The sequence below is a fragment of the Rutilus rutilus genome (assembly GCF_951802725.1).
Source record: "Rutilus rutilus genome assembly, chromosome: 19".
NCBI classification, from domain to species: Eukaryota; Metazoa; Chordata; class Actinopteri; order Cypriniformes; family Leuciscidae; genus Rutilus; species Rutilus rutilus.
In genome coordinates, this window is record NC_140232.1 from 357,068 (window position 1) to 376,790 (window position 19,723).

The window sequence follows — 19,723 nt, forward strand, 5'->3', positions numbered from 1 at the left end:
GTGACCTGTGGAGGAGCGTGTGTTGTGTTCTGAGGCAGGTGACCTGTGGAGGAGTGTGTGTTGTGTTCTGAGGCAGGTGACCTGTGGAGGAGCGTGTGTTGTGTTCTGAGGCAGGTGACCTGTGGAGGAGCGTGTGTTGTGTTCTGAGGCAGGTGACCTGTGGAGGAGCGTGTGTTGTGTTCTGAGGCGGGTGACCTGTGGAGGAGCGTGTGTTGTGTTCTGAGGCAGGTGACCTGTGGAGGAGTGTGTGTTGTGTTCTGAGGCAGGTGACCTGTGGAGGAGCGTGTGTTGTGTTCTGAGGCGGGTGACCTGTGGAGGAGCGTGTGTTGTGTTCTGAGGCAGATGACCTGTGGAGGAGCGTGTGTTGTGTTCTGAGGCGGGTGACCTGTGGAGGAGCGTGTGTTGTGTTCTGAGGCAGGTGACCTGTGGAGGAGTGTGTGTTGTGTTCTGAGGCGGGTGACCTGTGGAGGAGCGTGTGTTGTGTTCTGAGGCAGGTGACCTGTGGAGGAGCGTGTGTTGTGTTCTGAGGCAGGTGACCTGTGGAGGAGCGTGTGTTGTGTTCTGAGGCGGGTGACCTGTGGAGGAGCGTGTGTTGTGTTCTGAGGCAGGTGACCTGTGGAGGAGTGTGTGTTGTGTTCTGAGGCAGGTGACCTGTGGAGGAGCGTGTGTTGTGTTCTGAGGCGGGTGACCTGTGGAGGAGCGTGTGTTGTGTTCTGAGGCAGATGACCTGTGGAGGAGCGTGTGTTGTGTTCTGAGGCAGATGACCTGTGGAGGAGCGTGTGTTGTGTTCTGAGGCAGGTGACCTGTGGAGGAGCGTGTGTTGTGTTCTGAGGCAGATGACCTGTGGAGGAGCGTGTGTTGTGTTCTGAGGCGGGTGACCTGTGGAGGAGCGTGTGTTGTGTTCTGAGGCAGATGACCTGTGGAGGAGCGTGTGTTGTGTTCTGAGGCAGATGACCTGTGGAGGAGCGTGTGTTGTGTTCTGAGGCAGGTGACCTGTGGAGGAGCGTGTGTTGTGTTCTGAGGCAGATGACCTGTGGAGGAGCGTGTGTTGTGTTCTGAGGCAGGTGACCTGTGGAGGAGTGTGTGTTGTGTTCTGAGGCAGGTGACCTGTGGAGGAGTGTGTGTTGTGTTCTGAGGCGGGTGACCTGTGGAGGAGCGTGTGTTGTGTTCTGAGGCAGATGACCTGTGGAGGAGTGTGTGTTGTGTTCTGAGGCGGGTGACCTGTGGAGGAGTGTGTGTTGTGTTCTGAGGCAGGTGACCTGTGGAGGAGTGTGTTGTGTTCTGAGGCGGATGACCTGTGGAGGAGCGTGTGTTGTGTTCTGAGGCAGGTGACCTGTGGAGGAGCGTGTGTTGTGTTCTGAGGCAGATGACCTGTGGAGGAGCGTGTGTTGTGTTCTGAGGCAGATGACCTGTGGAGGAGCGTGTGTTGTGTTCTGAGGCGGGTGACCTGTGGAGGAGTGTGTGTTGTGTTCTGAGGCAGATGACCTGTGGAGGAGCGTGTGTTGTGTTCTGAGGCAGGTGACCTGTGGAGGAGTGTGTGTTGTGTTCTGAGGCGGGTGACCTGTGGAGGAGTGTGTGTTGTGTTCTGAGGCAGGTGACCTGTGGAGGAGTGTGTGTTGTGTTCTGAGGAAGGTGACCTATGGAGGAGTGTGTGTTGTGTTCTGAGGCAGGTGACCTGTGGAGGAGTGTGTGTTGTGTTCTGAGGCAGATGACCTGTGGAGGAGCGTGTGTTGTGTTCTGAGGCAGATGACCTGTGGAGGAGCGTGTGTTGTGTTCTGAGGCAGGTGACCTGTGGAGGAGCGTGTGTTGTGTTCTGAGGCAGGTGACCTGTGGAGGAGCGTGTGTTGTGTTCTGAGGCAGGTTGAGAGTGAGGACGAAGTGTTCTGAGGCAGATGACCTGTGGAGGAGTGTGTGTTTTGTTCTGAGGCAGGTGACCTGTGGAGGAGCGTGTGTTGTGTTCTGAGGCAGGTTGAGAGTGAGGACGAAGTGTTCTGAGGCAGATGACCTGTGGAGGAGTGTGTGTTGTGTTCTGAGGCAGGTTGAGAGTGAGGACGAAGTGTTCTGAGGCAGATGACCTGTGGAGGAGCGTGTGTTTTGTTCTGAGGCAGGTGACCTGTGGAGGAGCGTGTGTTGTGTTCTGAGGCAGGTTGAGAGTGAGGACGAAGTGTTCTGAGGCAGATGACCTGTGGAGGAGCGTGTGTTTTGTTCTGAGGCAGGTGACCTGTGGAGGAGCGTGTGTTGTGTTCTGAGGCAGGTTGAGAGTGAGGACGAAGTGTTCTGAGGCAGATGACCTGTGGAGGAGTGTGTGTTGTGTTCTGAGGCAGGTTGAGAGTGAGGACGAAGTGTTCTGAGGCAGATGACCTGTGGAGGAGTGTGTGTTGTGTTCTGAGGCAGGTTGAGAGTGAGGACGAAGTGTTCTGAGGCAGGTGACCTGTGGAGGAGTGTGTGTTGTGTTCTGAGGCAGGTTGAGAGTGAGGACGAAGTGTTCTGAGGCAGATGACCTGTGGAGGAGTGTGTGTTGTGTTCTGAGGCAGGTGACCTGTGGAGGAGTGTGTGTTGTGTTCTGAGGCAGGTTGAGAGTGAGGACGAAGTGGTCTGAGGTGTGCAGTGGAGTGACCAGTGTATGGTCAGTGGAGCAGTAGCATGTGTAAATAAGGGTCCAATAGGTTACCTGATTTGTGAGTAGCCGCAGTAGATACTCGTTTGAGGTCGAATGAGGCGAGCAGAGTGTGGAAATCAGCATCCTGAGGGTTTTCTAGGTGGATGTTGAAGTCTCCAAGAACTATGAGAGGAGTACCGTCCTCAGGGAAGGATGTGAGTAGCACATCAAGCTCTTCCAAGAAACTGCCAAGCTGACCTGGGGGACGATAAACAACTACAAAATGGATTTTAATAGGGCTAGTGATGGTAATTGAATGTGATTCAAATGAGCTGCTGTCACACAGAGGTTGTAAATGATCAAATTTCCAATTGTTTGAGATGAGCAGACCAGTACCTCCACCCCGTCCGGTCAGGCGAGCGATGTGTGAGAAAGTGAAGTTAGTGGAGAGGGCAGCCGGTGTGGTAGTGTCCTCCGGTCTGATCCAGGTCTCAGTCAGGGCCAGTAGGCTAAGACCTGAATGACTAGAAATAGATGTAATGAAATCAGCTTTGTTTACAGCGGACTGGCAATTCCAGAGACCGATGGGAAAAGAGAATATATTCAATTCAATTCAATTCAATTCAATTCAAATTTATTTGTATAGCGCTTTTCACAATACATATTGTTTCAAAGCAGCTTTACAGAAAGTGCATTTCAGAAATGTACATAGAGAAATACAGTTAGTTAATCATGTATTGATTTAGGGCATAAACATCGCCCGCGTCGAGTCGTCTCAACTGTAGTATAAAATGTAAGTATTATGTGAATGCCTGGCTGAAGAGATGCGTCTTTAATCTAGTTTTAAACTGGGACAGCGAGTCTGAGCCTCGAACAATATCAGGAAGGCCATTCCACAGTTTAGGAGCTAAATGTGAAAAAGCTCTCCCTCCTGTAGTGGACTTAGATATCCTAGGAATGACCAGAAGCCTCGAATTTAGTGATCTTAAAGAGCGCGATGGATTGTAGGGCGATAGAAGTTCCGTTAAATACACGGGAGCTAAACCATTTAGGGCTTTATAGGTCAGTAGCAATACTTTGTAATTGATACGGAACTTTATAGGTAACCAATGTAGAGACGACAGAATTGGTGTTATATGATCGTATTTTCTTGATCTAGTAAGAACTCTAGCGGCGGCATTTTGGACTAACTGTAGCTTGTTTATTGAGGATGCAGGACAACCAGCTAATAAAGCATTACAGTAATCTAGTCTCGAGGTCATGAATGCATGAACTAACTTTTCTGCATCAGAAACAGATAGCATGTTACGTAGCTTAGCAATGTTTCTAAGGTGGAAAAAGGCTGTTCTTGTAACATATGAAATATGATTTTCAAAAGACAAGTTGCGGTCTAATATAACACCCAGGTCTTTTACTGTAGAGGATAAAGTAACAGGACACCCTTCTAAATTAAAGTTGTATTGTAAGAGGTTTTGTGGGCAGTTTTTTGGACTAATAAGTAATACCTCCGTTTTATCTGAATTTAATAGCAGAAAATTACATGTCATCCAGTATTTTATATCTTTAACACACTCTGTTAATTTAGATAATTTAGCGTTTTCATCTGGTCGTGATGAATATAGTACTAGAAGACCCCGGAAAGGTACACAGGTTGTTAGGATTGGACTGCCTCCGACGTGTGACATTAGATGTATATGTATGTTAGTAATAGTAGGGATTTGAAAACACATAGTGTAAGAGGGGTCACAAACAGAAAGATCAGATGAAAAGTTGTGTAGAAGAGAAAGGAAACAACAAGAAAATTAAATAAACAAAAAGAAATTTATACTCAAGTGCCTTGACACACAAACAAAAGCCACATGGGTGCACGTTTTACCAGAGTAAAACACAGAAAAAAAATAAAGTTTGCTAGCAACAAAGAACCGGGCTAAAATCTATTGGGAAAAGTAAACACTCACAGACTGATGTTCTCTCCTGCTGTTCAACTGCTTCTTCTTGCTCTTCCTCGCAGATGTTCATCTCTCTCTGTGTGTGTGTGTGTGTGTGTGTGTGCAGGAGAGGAAGAGGAGGGGTGAGAGTGATCACCAGCTCTTCCTTGCAGATGTTCATGCGTATCAGGGCAAGTTCCACGAGGCCGCCAGACTCTACCGGAGGAGCGGGCAGGACAGCCGAGCGCTCAGCATGTACACCGACCTGCGCATGTTTGAGTACGCCAAGGTGTGTGATGCATACCACTGTCGAATGTGTGTGTGTGTGTGTGTGTGTGTGTGTGTGTGTGTGTCTGTCTGATCTGTCTGTATGCACATGAGTCACAGACTCCTTTCTGTCAGCATAACTTATAAAACAGTCTGTTTAACTGTTCTGCACTTACATTAAACAACCAAGCACTTGATATTAAGTACTCACTGTGTGTGTGTGTGTGTGTGTGTGTGTGTGTGTGTGTGTGTGTGTGTGTGTGTGTGTGTGTGTGAAGGACTTCCTCGGCTCAGCGGATCCCAAGGACAGTAAACTGCTGATGAAGAAGCAGGCGGACTGGGCGAAGAACAGCCGAGAGCCGAGAGCGGCGGCAGACATGTACCTGACAGCAGGAGAACACATGAAGGCCATCGAGATCATCGGGGAACATGGCTGGATGGACATGTGAGACACACACACACACACACACACACACACGTCTATATTACTAACGGGACTATCGCTCTACACTGGCCAAGAGGGAACTAGTGTTTCTGGTCATGTTGAAGAAACAAAAATGGCATACAAAATTTTCTTTTAAAGTCTTTTTTTGTAATATAATTGAAAATTTGCATTTTTATTTTATTTTAAAAAACATGCCAAGAGTGAACCTGCATCTCTGACCGATGTATAACTATCCAACAGGGGACTCTCATAGCCTGCATTGGAGCTGTGTGTGTGTGAACAGTGAAGTGAACTGGCAGTGAACTTTGTCTTCATTATGTAACTTATGTATGTGTATATATATATTGTAACGAGTTTCAATGTTGTGGGAGGAAGGAGGCGGGAACCGGCGAACATTCAAGAAACTTAATGATACAAATAACACAAATACAAAATGAAAGTAAAAGACAGCAGCCCCTCACGGACGACAACACAAGTCCAGGCCTGTCCTCTCTCACTCTCCACTGTCGTCGCTCCTCCTTTCTGCCTCCACTCCTCCGTCAGAGATACGAGTCGCGCAGGAGTCGCTCATCAGCAATCACACCACCGGCCTCACGCCGCTCTCCCTCGGCCTCGTCCCGCCACATATATATATATATATATATATATATATATTAATATGAGTATATAATTATCGAATTTTGTAAAAAAAAAAAAGAATGACGAAACCACCGCTTTTTTTTTTTTTTTTGCATTTTTTGAGGATAGATCATTTGAATCTGTTTTTCATACAACAGTTCAAAAGCAGAGGCGAGAAGATCCTCTTATCATTCATAATATTATTTGTCTTATTAAACGCTCTCTCTTTTCTATGCTTGGTTACGCAGTCCCTAAAAATTTAAAAAAGAATAAAGGACTGAACTGTGTTCACTTGGCAACCAAACATGTCATACTTTACCATCAAACAGGGGACCCGTGTTTCTGTAAAAAAATAAATAAATTATGCATGTCGGGTTCTGGTAATGAGTGATTCGGTTCGATTCAGGTCGGGTACAGATTTTAGGACTTGGGAAGACCTCAAGTTCAGTGACCAACAGGAGACTTGAAAAATGTCCCCACTAGGCCAGGCGTTCCCCTGTTGGTGAGTGTGTAACGACACCAAGGTCCCCTGTTAGACACTCTCTCACACACACACACACACACACACATCGATTATAGATAGTGTACAGTAAACGTTTTCCGCTGCCTTTTACCAGAAACTTCACCAGCTGTGTTTGAATAATGAAAGGCTTCATTCAACACATAATGATTTAAAGCACAGATACGGTGTGTGTAAATGAACTCATTGTATTGTATACAGACTAACGTAAAGCCTCCTCTGTGTCTCTAGGCTGATGGATGTGGCCCGTAAACTGGATAAAGCCGAGCGCGAGCCGCTGTCCAGATGTGCTGTGTTCTTCAAGAAGTTCGATCACCATGGTTACGCCGCTGAGATCTATAATAAAATGGGTGATCTGAAGGCACTGGTGCAGCTTCATGTGGACACGAGACACTGGGATGAGGTGAGTGTGTGTGTGTGTGTGTGTGTGTGTGTTTGTGTGTGTGTGTGTTGCTTTATAAATAAAATAACTGAACTGAAGATAGGAGTCACGCCAGTATGGAGACGAGTTTGTTGAGGATCAGTGCCGATGCTGTCGTGTCGATGAGGCCTTCACAGGGGAGAGTCTAGTTTACACAATCTCTGCTGACACTTCAGGGATGCGCTGTGGTCGTGTCTAGGCGCAGGTCCACCATCTGGTCTGGATACGGCTCGGATCCGGCTGATTACATCATGCGTTGTGGTCGTGTCTAGGCGCAGGTCCACCATCTGATCTGGATACGGCCCGGATCCGGCTGACTACATCATGCGTTGTGGTCGTGTCTAGGCGCAGGTCCACCATCTGATCTGGATACGGCTCGGATCCGGCTGATGACATCATGCGTTGTGGTCGTGTCTAGGCGCAGGTCCACCATCTGATCTGGATACGGCCCGGATCCGGCTGACTACATCATGCGTTGTGGTCGTGTCTAGGCGCAGGTCCACCATCTGATCTGGATACGGCCCGGATCCGGCTGACTACATCATGTGTTGTGGTCGTGTCTAGGCGCAGGTCCACCATCTGATCTGGATACGGCCCGGATCCGGCTGACTACATCATGCGTTGTGGTCGTGTCTAGGCGCAGGTCCACCATCTGATCTGGATACGGCCCGGATCCGGCTGACTACATCATGCGTTGTGGTCGTGTCTAGGCGCAGGTCCACCATCTGATCTGGATACGGCTCGGATCCGGCTGATGACATCATGCGTTGTGGTCGTGTCTAGGCGCAGGTCCACCATCTGATCTGGATACGGCCCGGATCCGGCTGACTACATCATGCGTTGTGGTCGTGTCTAGGCGCAGGTCCACCATCTGATCTGGATACGGCCCGGATCCGGCTGACTACATCATGCGTTGTGGTCGTGTCTAGGCGCAGGTCCACCATCTGATCTGGATACGGCCCGGATCCGGCTGACTACATAATGCGTTGTGGTCGTGTCTAGGCTCAGGTCCACCATCTGATCTGGATACGGCCCGGATCCGGCTGACTACATCATGCGTTGTGGTCGTGTCTAGGCGCAGGTCCACCATCTGATCTGGATACGGCCCGGATCCGGCTGACTACATCATGCGCTGTGGTCGTGTCTAGGCGCAGGTCCACCATCTGATCTGGATACGGCCCGGATCCGGCTGACTACATCATGCGCTGTGGTCGTGTCTAGGCGCAGGTCCACCATCTGATCTGGATACGGCCCGGATCTGGCTGACTACATCATGCGCTGTGGTCGTGTCTAGGCGCAGGTCCACCATCTGATCTGGATACGGCCCGGATACGGCTGACTACATCATGCGTTGTGGTCGTGTCTAGGCACAGGTCCACCATCTGATCTGGATATGGCCCGGATCCGGCTGACTACATCATGCGCTGTGGTCGTGTCTAGGCGCAGGTCCACCATCTGATCTGGATACGGCCCGGATCCGGCTGACTACATCATGCGCTGTGGTCGTGTCTAGGCGCAGGTCCACCATCTGATCTGGATACGGCCCGGATCTGGCTGACTACATCATGCGCTGTGGTCGTGTCTAGGCGCAGGTCCACCATCTGATCTGGATACGGCCCGGATCCGGCTGACTACATCATGCGCTGTGGTCGTGTCTAGGCGCAGGTCCACCATCTGATCTGGATACGGCCCGGATCCGGCTGACTACATCATGCGCTGTGGTCGTGTCTAGGCGCAGGTCCACCATCTGATTGGGATACGGCCCGGATCCGGCTGACTACATCATGCGCTGTGGTCGTGTCTAGGCGCAGGTCCACCATCTGATCTGGATACGGCCCGGATCCGGCTGACTACATCATGCGCTGTGGTCGTGTCTAGGCGCAGGTCCACCATCTGATCTGGATACGGCCCGGATCCGGCTGACTACATCATGCGCTGTGGTCGTGTCTAGGCGCAGGTCCACCATCTGATCTGGATACGGCCCGGATCTGGCTGACTACATCATGCGCTGTGGTCGTGTCTAGGCGCAGGTCCACCATCTGATCGGGATACGGCCCGGATCCGGCTGACTACATCATGCGTTGTGGTCGTGTCTAGGCGCAGGTCCACCATCTGGTCTGGATACGGCCCTGATACGGCTGACTACATCATGCGTTGTGGTCGTGTCTAGGCGCAGGTCCACCATCTGATCTGGATACGGCCCGGATCCGGCTGACTACATCATGCGCTGTGGTCGTGTCTAGGCGCAGGTCCACCATCTGATCGGGATACGGCCCGGATCCGGCTGACTACATCATGCGCTGTGGTCGTGTCTAGGCGCAGGTCCACCATCTGATCGGGATACGGCCCGGATCCGGCTGACTACATCATGCGCTGTGGTCGTGTCTAGGCGCAGGTCCACCATCTGATCTGGATACGGCCCGGATCCGGCTGACTACATCATGCGCTGTGGTCGTGTCTAGGCGCAGGTCCACCATCTGATCTGGATACGGCCCGGATCTGGCTGACTACATCATGCGCTGTGGTCGTGTCTAGGCGCAGGTCCACCATCTGATCTGGATACGGCCCGGATCCGGCTGACTACATCATGCGCTGTGGTCGTGTCTAGGCGCAGGTCCACCATCTGATCTGGATACGGCCCGGATCCGGCTGACTACATCATGCGCTGTGGTCGTGTCTAGGCGCAGGTCCACCATCTGATCTGGATACGGCCCGGATCCGGCTGACTACATCATGCGCTGTGGTCGTGTCTAGGCGCAGGTCCACCATCTGATCGGGATACGGCCCGGATCCGGCTGACTACATCATGCGCTGTGGTCGTGTCTAGGCGCAGGTCCTCCATCTGATCTGGATACGGCCCGGATCCGGCTGACTACATCATGCGTTGTGGTCGTGTCTAGGCGCAGGTCCTCCATTTGATCTGGATACGGCCCGGATCCGGCTGACTACATCATGCGTTGTGGTCGTGTCTAGGCGCAGGTCCACCATCTGGTCTGGATACGGCCCGGATCCGGCTGACTACATCATGCGCTGTGGTCGTGTCTAGGCGCAGGTCCACCATCTGGTCTGGATACGGCCCGGATACAGCTGACTACATCATGCGCTGTGGTCGTGTCTAGGCGCAGGTCCACCATCTGGTCTGGATACGGCCCGGATCCGGCTGACTACATCATGCGTTGTGGTCGTGTCTAGGCGCAGGTCCTCCATCTGATCTGGATACGGCCCGGATCCGGCTGACTACATCATGCGCTGTGGTCGTGTCTAGGCGCAGGTCCACCATCTGGTCTGGATACGGCTACGGATACTGAATTTGAGCACATCACATAAATGAACCGAAAACCGAAACTCAGGGTATACTTGCCTCACAGACAGGAGAAATATATCTATAGAAAGCTTGAAATGTCTACATTTGAATGAACAGATTCAAATGGAAAATAAATATTCTCAGATTATGTAATCCGTATGAAACGTGCATATAGGCGCGTCCAGTACTGCAGAGATGAAGAGTCAGCATTGTGACTTAATATCCGCAGCCGAAAACATTACTAATACATTATTAAAATGTTTAGACAGTCTCCTCCTGTTTTTTTCACGATAGACTTATAATCATCACATTTGCCAGTGCACTGTGGGAAGCTTTATGTGTGCATTTGAGCGCTGATTAGGATATGTATTTTATATAGGCAATTAAAGGCGCATTATTTTGATTTATGGCTTATTAATCTAAATGCGCGATTAGTCTACTAATGGCTTAAATGAACGACTATTAGTCGACAAGAAAAATCTTTAGTCGAGGGCAGCCCTACCTATGACGTTGACGACTTGTTTTCTTCCAAAACTTGAGTGAGTGTGAGTGTGAGTGTGTGTGCGTGTGTGTGCTCTTGTGAGTTTGTGTGAGCAAACACATTTATCAATAACTGAGTGTGTGATGTGTGTGATGTGTGTCTGCTTGTTCTCAGGCGTTCTCTCTGTTAGAGAAACACCCTCAGTTCAGAGATGAGGTGTATGTGCCGTACGCCCAGTGGCTGGCTGAACACGACCGCTTCGAGGAGGCGCAGAGAGGTCAGTCTCACACACACACACACACACACAAGTCTGGTTCACTATCTTTGTGGGGACTCTCCATAGACTTAATGTTTTGTTATACTGTACAAACTGTATATTCTATCTCCTTACACTAACCCTACCCCAAAACCTACCCATCACAGAAAACTTTCTGCATTTTTACATTTCCAAAAAAACTCATTCTGTATGATTTACAAGCTTGTGTACCCATGGGGACCTCAATTTAGGCCCCCACTGTGACACGAGTCCCCATGAGTCTGTGTGCATTCAGGTTAAAGTCCCCACCGGGATAGAAAAACAGGTACACACACACACACACACACACACACACTGGCTGAACACGACCGCTTCGAGGAGGCGCAGAGAGGTCAGTCTCACACACACACGCACACACACACACACACACTGGCTGAACACGACCGCTTCGAGGAGGCGCAGAGAGGTCAGTCTCACACACACACACACACACACTGGCTGAACACGACCGCTTCGAGGAGGCGCAGAGAGGTCAGTCTCATACACACACACTCTCTCTCACACACACACACACACACACACTGGCTGAACACGACCGCTTCGAGGAGGCGCAGAGAGGTCAGTCTCACACACACACACACACACACACACACACACACACACACTGGCTGAACACGACCGATTTGAGGAGGTGCAGAGAGGTCAGTCTCTCTCTCTCTCTCTCACACACACACACACACACACACACTGGCTGAACACGACCGCTTCGAGGAGGTACAGAGAGGTCAGTCTCACACACACACACACACCCACACACACACACACACCGTTCACATCAGACACTCTGGCAGTCATTTACTCTGCTAATTACAGTTGGCAGATGGAGTTTCACACTGCTCAGTTCTGAAGCTCCTTACACAACGTGATAATTACATGTGATAATTATATTTCGCTTCACAAAGCCTGCAACATGCTTTATTTTTGTCACAAATCTCATCTCTTTTTTTCTTCGCATCTCCCAGTAACTCACTCAGTGATGGAGAACCACTGGTGTTCATTGTCGCGTTAAATATATGTCACATATGTTAGCTTGTTCATTTTAACAGCTTTAAAATTAACTTTTTTAATTATAAAGTTTAAGTGTAAAACTAATGTATGTTACTTGTACTACAAAATATTGAGATACGTATCTATATATGACATTTACATTTACATTTAGTCATTTAGCAGACGCTTTTATCCAAAGCGACTTACAAATCAGGACTAAATTAAGCGAGTCATCATGAAGAGGCAAAAGACAACAACAACGCAAGAAGTGTTCAGAATACGAAGTTCAGGCATTATTCAGAGTAGCATAAGCATGATAGGTGGGATTTTAAGGGAAAGGTTTTTTTTTTTATTTTTTTTATGAGTTTAGGTGCTCATGGAAGAGATGGGTTTTCAGCTGTTTTTTGAATGTTGTCAGGGATTCAGCATTCCGGATAAGGGTGGGGAGAGTGTTCCACCAGCATGGAACTGTGAATGAGAATGATCTGGAAAGTGATTTTGTGGCTTTCTGTGATGGAACCACGAGACGTCGCTTGTTGATTGATCGTAGGCGTCTGGTGGGGATGTAGGCTCGCAGGAGTGAGTGAAAGTAGGAGGGAGCTGAGCCTGTGATAGATCTGTAAGCAAGCGTCAATGCCTTGAACTTGATGCGAGCAGCGAGAGGTAGCCAGTGCAGAGAGATTAACAGAGGGGTGACGTGGGCCCTCTTGGGCTCGTTGAAGACAAGACGAGCTGCAGCGTTCTGGATCATCTGAAGAGGTTTGGTAGCACATGCTGGAAGTCCGGCCAGAAGAGCATTGCAGTAGTCAAGCCTAGAAATGACCAGGGCCTGGACGAGGAGTTGTGTTGCGTGCTCAGTTAGGAAAGGCCTGATCTTCCTGATGTTGTGCAATGCAAACCTGCATGATCGAGCTGTCTTTGAAATGTGATCTGTGAAGGTCAGCTGGTCATCAAACGTTACTCCCAGATTTCTGACCGACCTTGATGGGGTGATTGATGATGAATCAAGCTGGATGGTGAAGTCGTGCTGTAGAGACGGATTGGCAGGGAGGACGAGCAGCTCAGTCTTTGCCAGGTTGAGCTGCAGGTGATGTTCCTTCATCCATGTGGAGATGTCTGCCAGACAGCTCGAGACCCGTGCAGCTACTGTGGGATCATCTGGTCGAAATGAGAGGAAGAGTTGTGTGTCATCAGCATAGCAGTGGTAGGAGAAACCGTGTGCCTGTATGATGTGTCCCAGTGATGTAGTGTAGATGGAGAAGAGGAGCGGTCCCAGCACTGAACCCTGAGGAACCCCTGTGGTCAGTTGATGTGCTCTGGATACCTCGCCTCTCCATGCGACTTTGAAGGACCTACCTGTGAGATAGGATTCAAACCAGTCGAGTGAAGTTCCTGTGATGCCCAGTGATGAGAGGCTGGACATAAGGATCTGATGGTTCACGGTGTCGAAGGCAGCAGACAGATCAAGGAGAATGAGGAGTGAAGATTTGGAAGCTTTTGCAATCCGTAGGGCTTCTGTGACCGACAGTAATGCAGTCTCAGTTGAATGCCCTTTCTTGAAGCCAGATTGGTTGACATCCAGCTGGTTGTTTAGAGACAAGAAGGATGTTACTTGGTTGAAAACAGCTCTTTCAAGTGTTTTTGCAATGAATGGTAGGAGAGAGATGGGTCTGTGATTCTCTACAAAAGATGTGTTTAGCGTTGGTTTTTTAAGCAGTGGAGTGACCCGAGCCTGCTTGAATGCTGTAGGGAAGGTGCCAGTATGGAGGGATGAGTTGATGATGTGTGTGAGTGCTGGTAGAAGTGTGGGAGAGATGGCTTGTAGAAGGTGTGAGGGGATGGGGTCTAGAGGGCAGGTGGTAGGGTGACTGGAGAGGAGAAGTGTAGATACTTCTTCCTCTGTTAGCGGCGAAAAGGAGGACAGAGGGGTATTGGCTGTGGAAGGGGTCGGTCTGGGTTCCTGTGTGTGTGGAGCTGAGAATTGACTGCTGATAGTTGTTGTTTTGTTGGTGAAGAAGTTTGCAGATATGAATGCAATATAACAGTAGAACTTTGTTTCGTCATTCACAACACTTTCCATGTCCATGATAACAGCATCTTTACTGATCAGTGAGTCTGACTGAAGGATTGTGGGTAGTGTCGTGTTTCACTGGCTTCAGAGGAAGCTAATATTACTCTCATTGTAGCTCTGTGTGTTATATTTAAAAATCAGTGTTTGTTCAGATGTTTGATCTGGAAATATGTGGCATTTATCATTTACATTCACACACTTGAAGTGTAATCTTTCCTTCTCAAAACACCTTTACTGTGTTTTTTAAACGTGTTGTTCCCAGCGTTCCACCGGGCGGGGCGTCAGGCGGAGGCCGTGCGGGTGCTGGAGCAGCTTACCCATAATGCAGTGGTGGAGAGCCGGTTCAGCGACGCCTCGTACTACTACTGGATGCTGTCCATGCAGTGCCTCGACATCGCCAGAGGTGTGTGTGAGCTTTACAGTGAGACACCTGTGTGTTCAGTGGGATGAGTGTGAACACACACACATGTGCTCTCTTCTAGAGAACTCCGAGAAGAAGGAGGAGATGCTGAAGAAGTTTCACAGTTTCCAGCACTTGGCTGAGCTTTATCACGTCTATCATTCTGTGCACCGATACATGGTAAGAGTGACGGCCTCCTCACGGTTTATAGTGTGTGTTCATGAGTGTTACAGGATTCAGTCGGTCTCTAAAACAGATCTTGGGTTCTGATGTAAGATGTGCTGTTCATATTTCAGTCGGAGCCCTTTAGTTCCAACATGCCAGAAATTCTCTTCAACATCTCTCGGTTTCTCTTCCACAACCTGACCAAAGACGTTCCCATGGGCATCTCCAAAGTGTATCCTTCACAAACACACACACACACACACTCTAACACACACACTCACACACACACACACACTCACACACACACACACACACACACACACACTATCTCTGAATTTGTTCTCTTTGTTATCTGTCTGCTGTATATTTTCAGAGTTCAGTGTGATGAAAAGATCCAAGATGCTTTATTTCCTTCAGAGATGACTCTGGATGTGTTGTGACCAGTGTTGAGGAAAGTTACTAATGTTTTAAATGTGAACTACGGTTCGCCTCATGACTCCTCGGCTCTGTTCACAAACCTAGTGAGATCTCCACTGTACTTCAACAGTATTATAAATCATAGATGGCCTGTGTCTAAATGTAGGCTGCCTTTGCTTCTTTTGGCCACATTTGTTGCAACAAATCTTGTGATAAAGTCCATGCAGGATGTCAACAAAGCAAGTATAACTTTAATTCATACAGTACTGAAAACTTGAAAATGGTTCAAGCTAACTGAAGAAGCTCTGTTGTCTCCAACATGTGTGCTGAATTAGGTTCTGGACAGAACATGTTTATTGAGAATAGCAGAGGGCCTAACACAGATCCCTGCAGCACTCTATAATTTACTGACGTTATCTTAGATTTTCCCCGGTTAAATAGACAAAATGTTAATGGTCTGATACGATCTAAACCAGGTTAATTCCTGTCCCTGAACACCAGTGTAATTTTGTAGTCGATCTAAGAGTATTTTATGATCTATAGCAGTGTTACTCATTGCGTGGCTCGCCAAGGCCGTAAATAATACAGTGATATGATCATGCAGTCAATACAGATATTTCATAAAAACATTAAAAACAAGTAGGGCTATAACATAACCCATTAAAAAAACTCAGTGTCTGCTCTATTACAGATCATTTCGATCAGATTGAAAGGGGTGGTTTATTCATTTTCTAATCCGATCGAGAGAACATGTAAACCATTGATCGGATTGAAACCCGAAACTGAAAAAAATTGAATAATAACCAAATTATTATGTCTACTGTTTAAAACAAATAAAGAACCTATGTAGGAGAATGGTTATAAGCGCAGACAGCGGGAAACTTTATATTTATGTGCAATAAATACTTGTATTTTGCATGTCAAAAAATTCATTCCGATTTGAAGCTTGTGACATATAAACACGCACATCAACCCGATCACTTTTTTAGCGTGAACATGTAAACACTACATTCAGATTTATCAGTCGGAATGAGTTCAGTCAGTTGTGCATGCCACTGCCAGTGACTCAATGCGGAGTTGCCAGTTAAGTCGGTCTTTCCAGCTCTTAACGCCGAATCTGCTTTTGGATGGTTAGATGCATGATGGGCTAATGCAGAGAAAAAAAAATTACTTAAGGTCTTTAAATATATTCTGGAAATCCTGCTTTTTTGTCATTAAGGGAAATCATCTTGTCTAAGTTACAAATTTGACTGGTAAATGATAAAGAAAGATTTTCCCCCTACTTTGCATTGCATTGCATATTGTATGTTCAGGGATGACAGATTGATAAGCAGACATGGTATTTATAACTGGATGTAACTTGCGGTAAAAGTGTCTTTCCTATTGAGTTTGTCCTATCAGTGTGGCTCTCATGAAAATAGTGAAGACCACTGATCTATCGTGTCGAACGCAGCACTAAGATCAAGTAAAACTAGTATTGAGATACAGCCTTGGTCAGAAGCTAGAAGTAAGTAATTTGTCATTTTTAATGAGCGCAGTTTCTGTGCTATGATGGGGCCTAAATCCACACTGAAATATTTCATACATATCATTATTTTGAAAAAAGAGCATAATTGAGCGGATAGAACTTTTTCTAGTATTTTAGACATAAATGGAAGATTTGAATTGGGTCTGTAATTTGCTAATTCATTTGGATCTATTTGTGGTTCCCATTCAGTCAGTCATGTTCGATGTTACGTCGATACTGACGTATTGGGGTCTCGCCTAGGAGGAGCCCAATCACCTCCAAGTGGTAACAAAACGAGCCAATGAACATTGGGCAGTGAGATTTGCATGCTGAGTCACACCTACCCGGACATATGGGTATAAATAGGACCGGCATTACTCACTTCATTCATGTTTTGCTTCGGAGCTGAGCGGTTGGAAGAAGACAATCTCTCGTTCCAGTCACCTCGTCTATTGAGCAAATTACTCAAATAAGAGAGCAAAAAGCAATTTCCCGGAGGTGCATGAGGAGGTTCAGAAGAGGTGGAAGGCACCTTTTACTGCCCGAAGCCGTTCTTCTTCTTCCTCCACTCTCACTACCCTCGATGGCGGGGCCGCCAAGGGTTACGTGGACGTTCCACAGGTGGTGTGTGCAATTGCGGTGCATTTGTGCCCGCAAAGTGTCGCCACCTGGCGGAATCATCCAAGGCAGGTAAGGTGACGGCAGCTCTGGCTGCTAAAGCTTACTCCGCCCTCCATGCCATGGCCATCCTACAGGTCCATCAGGCAAAGCTCTCAAACAGCTGCATGAGGGTAGTTCTGAGCCGGGGTTGTTGCAGGAACTGTGCACAGCGACTGACCTCTGGTGCTCCAGGAGCGTCATCTCTGGTTGGACTTGGCTGAGATGAAGGATGCCGACAAAGTGCGCTTTCTCGACGCACCCATCTCCCAGCCCGGCCTCTTCAGCGACATTGTCGAGGACTTTGCCCAAAAGCAGACCGAGGCCATAAAGCACATCTTGCCCCCGCGTGACACTGCCACCAAGCTGCGAGGGCGTCCCCCTGTGTCTGCACTGGCTCCAGGAAGACCAGAGGCATCTGAGCCACCCCGAGCCACCCGCAGGAGGGCCACACAGCCCAGACTGCTAACATCCAAGCGGCCCGTAGACGGAGGGAACTGATCTGTTCCAGGAGACGGCAGGACCGGGTGGAGCAGTTAAAAGAGCAGTTTCCAAAGCCTCTGGGCCATATTGGGTCTGTGTTGACAGTGAGCGATTCACTGCTTCCCCACTCTCGACTACACCCTCATTAGCCACGGGCAGGGGGCTCAGAGGATCCAATGTGCATTTCACCCACCGCCTTTACTCCGGGACCCTGTGCTTCCCGGTTTGGGCCCCTGTGCTCCTCGCTGCCCCCCCGCGGGTACGTCTGTTGTCCCTTTGGTGCCACTCACATGGAGCCTGGAAGCCTGGCTATCTCTGTATCTATGAAAGAGCTCTTTTCCAAAACGCGATAAACGCCATTTAAAAAAAAAAAATTGTTTGTCATGTCATTTTGTTGTGTACTGAAGCTATTCACTGCTCCAGCAACGTTTAAAATGTACTACAAGATGCAGTTCCTAACCCTTTCCAAACCGCGATAAGCACCAAACCTATTTTTAGCCTAAACGCGATACATCCTCTGGACTAATCAGAATTCTCTCTCACCCTCAAATCACTCGCGCGTATCGCGCCAGACGCTCAATTCGCCTCATTCGCGCCGCAGGACCTCCAGATGCGCGTAAACGCGTCTTTACATTGACTTAACATGAAAATCACTTGTGCCAGACGCTCTATTCGCGTTTGGTGTGAACGCCACTCTCTCACTCACACAAGGTCATGTCGTGATTTGTTTTATGTAAAGTGGACAATGGTTCTACTTTTTATGGGTTCGACACTTTACTGGATGCCAATGTATTTATTACTGACTGACTTGCCTTTTTTTTTCTTTTCTTTTTTAAGACAAACCATCAATTTTTGGAAAAAATGGATGGATTTATAGCGTTTTGAAAAACAATATATAACTTTGAATTTATCATCAACAATTTTGTTGTTTGATTTAATAGTTATTGTTCAACATTTTAGCCAAAAAAAAACATTTTAACAGGATAAATTGAATATTCACAAAATGTGTGGGTCTAGGTAAACATTTTTTACTTTTCCTGAAAACTATTTAAATGGATTTATAGCCTTTTGGAAAAGAGCTCCTCATATGTTTCATCTTTTGCTCTTTTAATTCCTTTCAGACCTGTATCAACTTTATATCTCTTTTAATTCTCTTGCTTTTATTTTGTGATTATTTTAATTCCTTTCTGTGTAAAGCACTCTGAATTACCATAGTGTATGAAATGTGCTATATAAATAAACTTGCCTTGCCTTGCCTTGGCTAGTACTTCCCAGCCCGTCCCGCTGGCTCATTGGGACAATCAGACTCGGCTATGCGATTCAGTTCCAGATTCAGCGTTGTCCTGTTCACCTCGGTGGCAGGCAGGGTTAGGGTTAGGCCCCTGTCCTGCGTGCAGAGATTGCAGTCCTCCTGGCGAAGGACACAATAGATCCTGTCCCTCCGACCGAGATGAAGTCAGTACCCAAGAAAAGCGGGGGGTTACGGCCAATCTTGGATCTGCGTGTCTTGAATCGGGCCCTGCACAAGCTCCCGTTCAAGATGCTAACGCAGAAACGCATCCTCGCGTGCGTTCGCCCCCAGGATTGGTTTGCAGCGATCGACCTGAAGGACACGTACTTTCATGTATCGATTCTGCCTCTGCCGTTTCTACGCTTTGGGTAGATAACGAGTTTCTCTCTTGATATGGTGCAGTACTTTTCTCTCTAACCTTTTTTGATCTGATCGGTGCAACAATTTCTAATGTACTAGAGAAAATGGTGCAAACACTGCTAATCATTTCCTCGAGTTCATTTGTGTGCTTGGGTACACTGAGAAGCTGAGACAGATCAGGCAGGTTATTTGTGAATCTATCGATAGTGTTTGGGAGAATTGTTCTACCTGGCCGATAATGCGGCACGACATTGTAAATTTCAGCAGTTGTGCACACCCCAAAGGAGTTTAGTATCTATATCTATAATCTATAAACGCATCATTTGAATTACGCGTCATCTACGTGAATGTTAAAATCTCCGGCAATCAATGCTTTATCGATGTTGACCAATAGGTCTGAGGGAAAGTCTGCAAACTCTTTTAGGATATCAGCATAGGGCCCTGGAGGTCTGTATAGCAAGAGATAGTAGGGATTTTTTTCTAATA

At 47.8% G+C, this 19,723-nt stretch overlaps 1 protein-coding gene across 2 annotated transcripts in view; it reads left to right on the top strand.

Annotated features, from left to right (window-relative positions):
* The window catches only part of ift122 (intraflagellar transport 122 homolog (Chlamydomonas)), a 66,117-nt gene that overhangs the window by 39,360 nt on the left and 7,034 nt on the right, over nt 1-19,723 (top strand). For both annotated transcript variants that reach the window (XM_084389389.1, XM_084389390.1), the window contains exons 17-23: nt 4,655-4,816; nt 5,073-5,239; nt 6,609-6,780; nt 10,758-10,860; nt 14,220-14,360; nt 14,440-14,537; nt 14,654-14,754. In XM_084389389.1, coding sequence (XP_084245515.1) covers nt 4,655-4,816; nt 5,073-5,239; nt 6,609-6,780; nt 10,758-10,860; nt 14,220-14,360; nt 14,440-14,537; nt 14,654-14,754 — 944 coding nt within the window. The remainder of the gene's footprint in view (nt 1-4,654; nt 4,817-5,072; nt 5,240-6,608; nt 6,781-10,757; nt 10,861-14,219; nt 14,361-14,439; nt 14,538-14,653; nt 14,755-19,723) is intronic.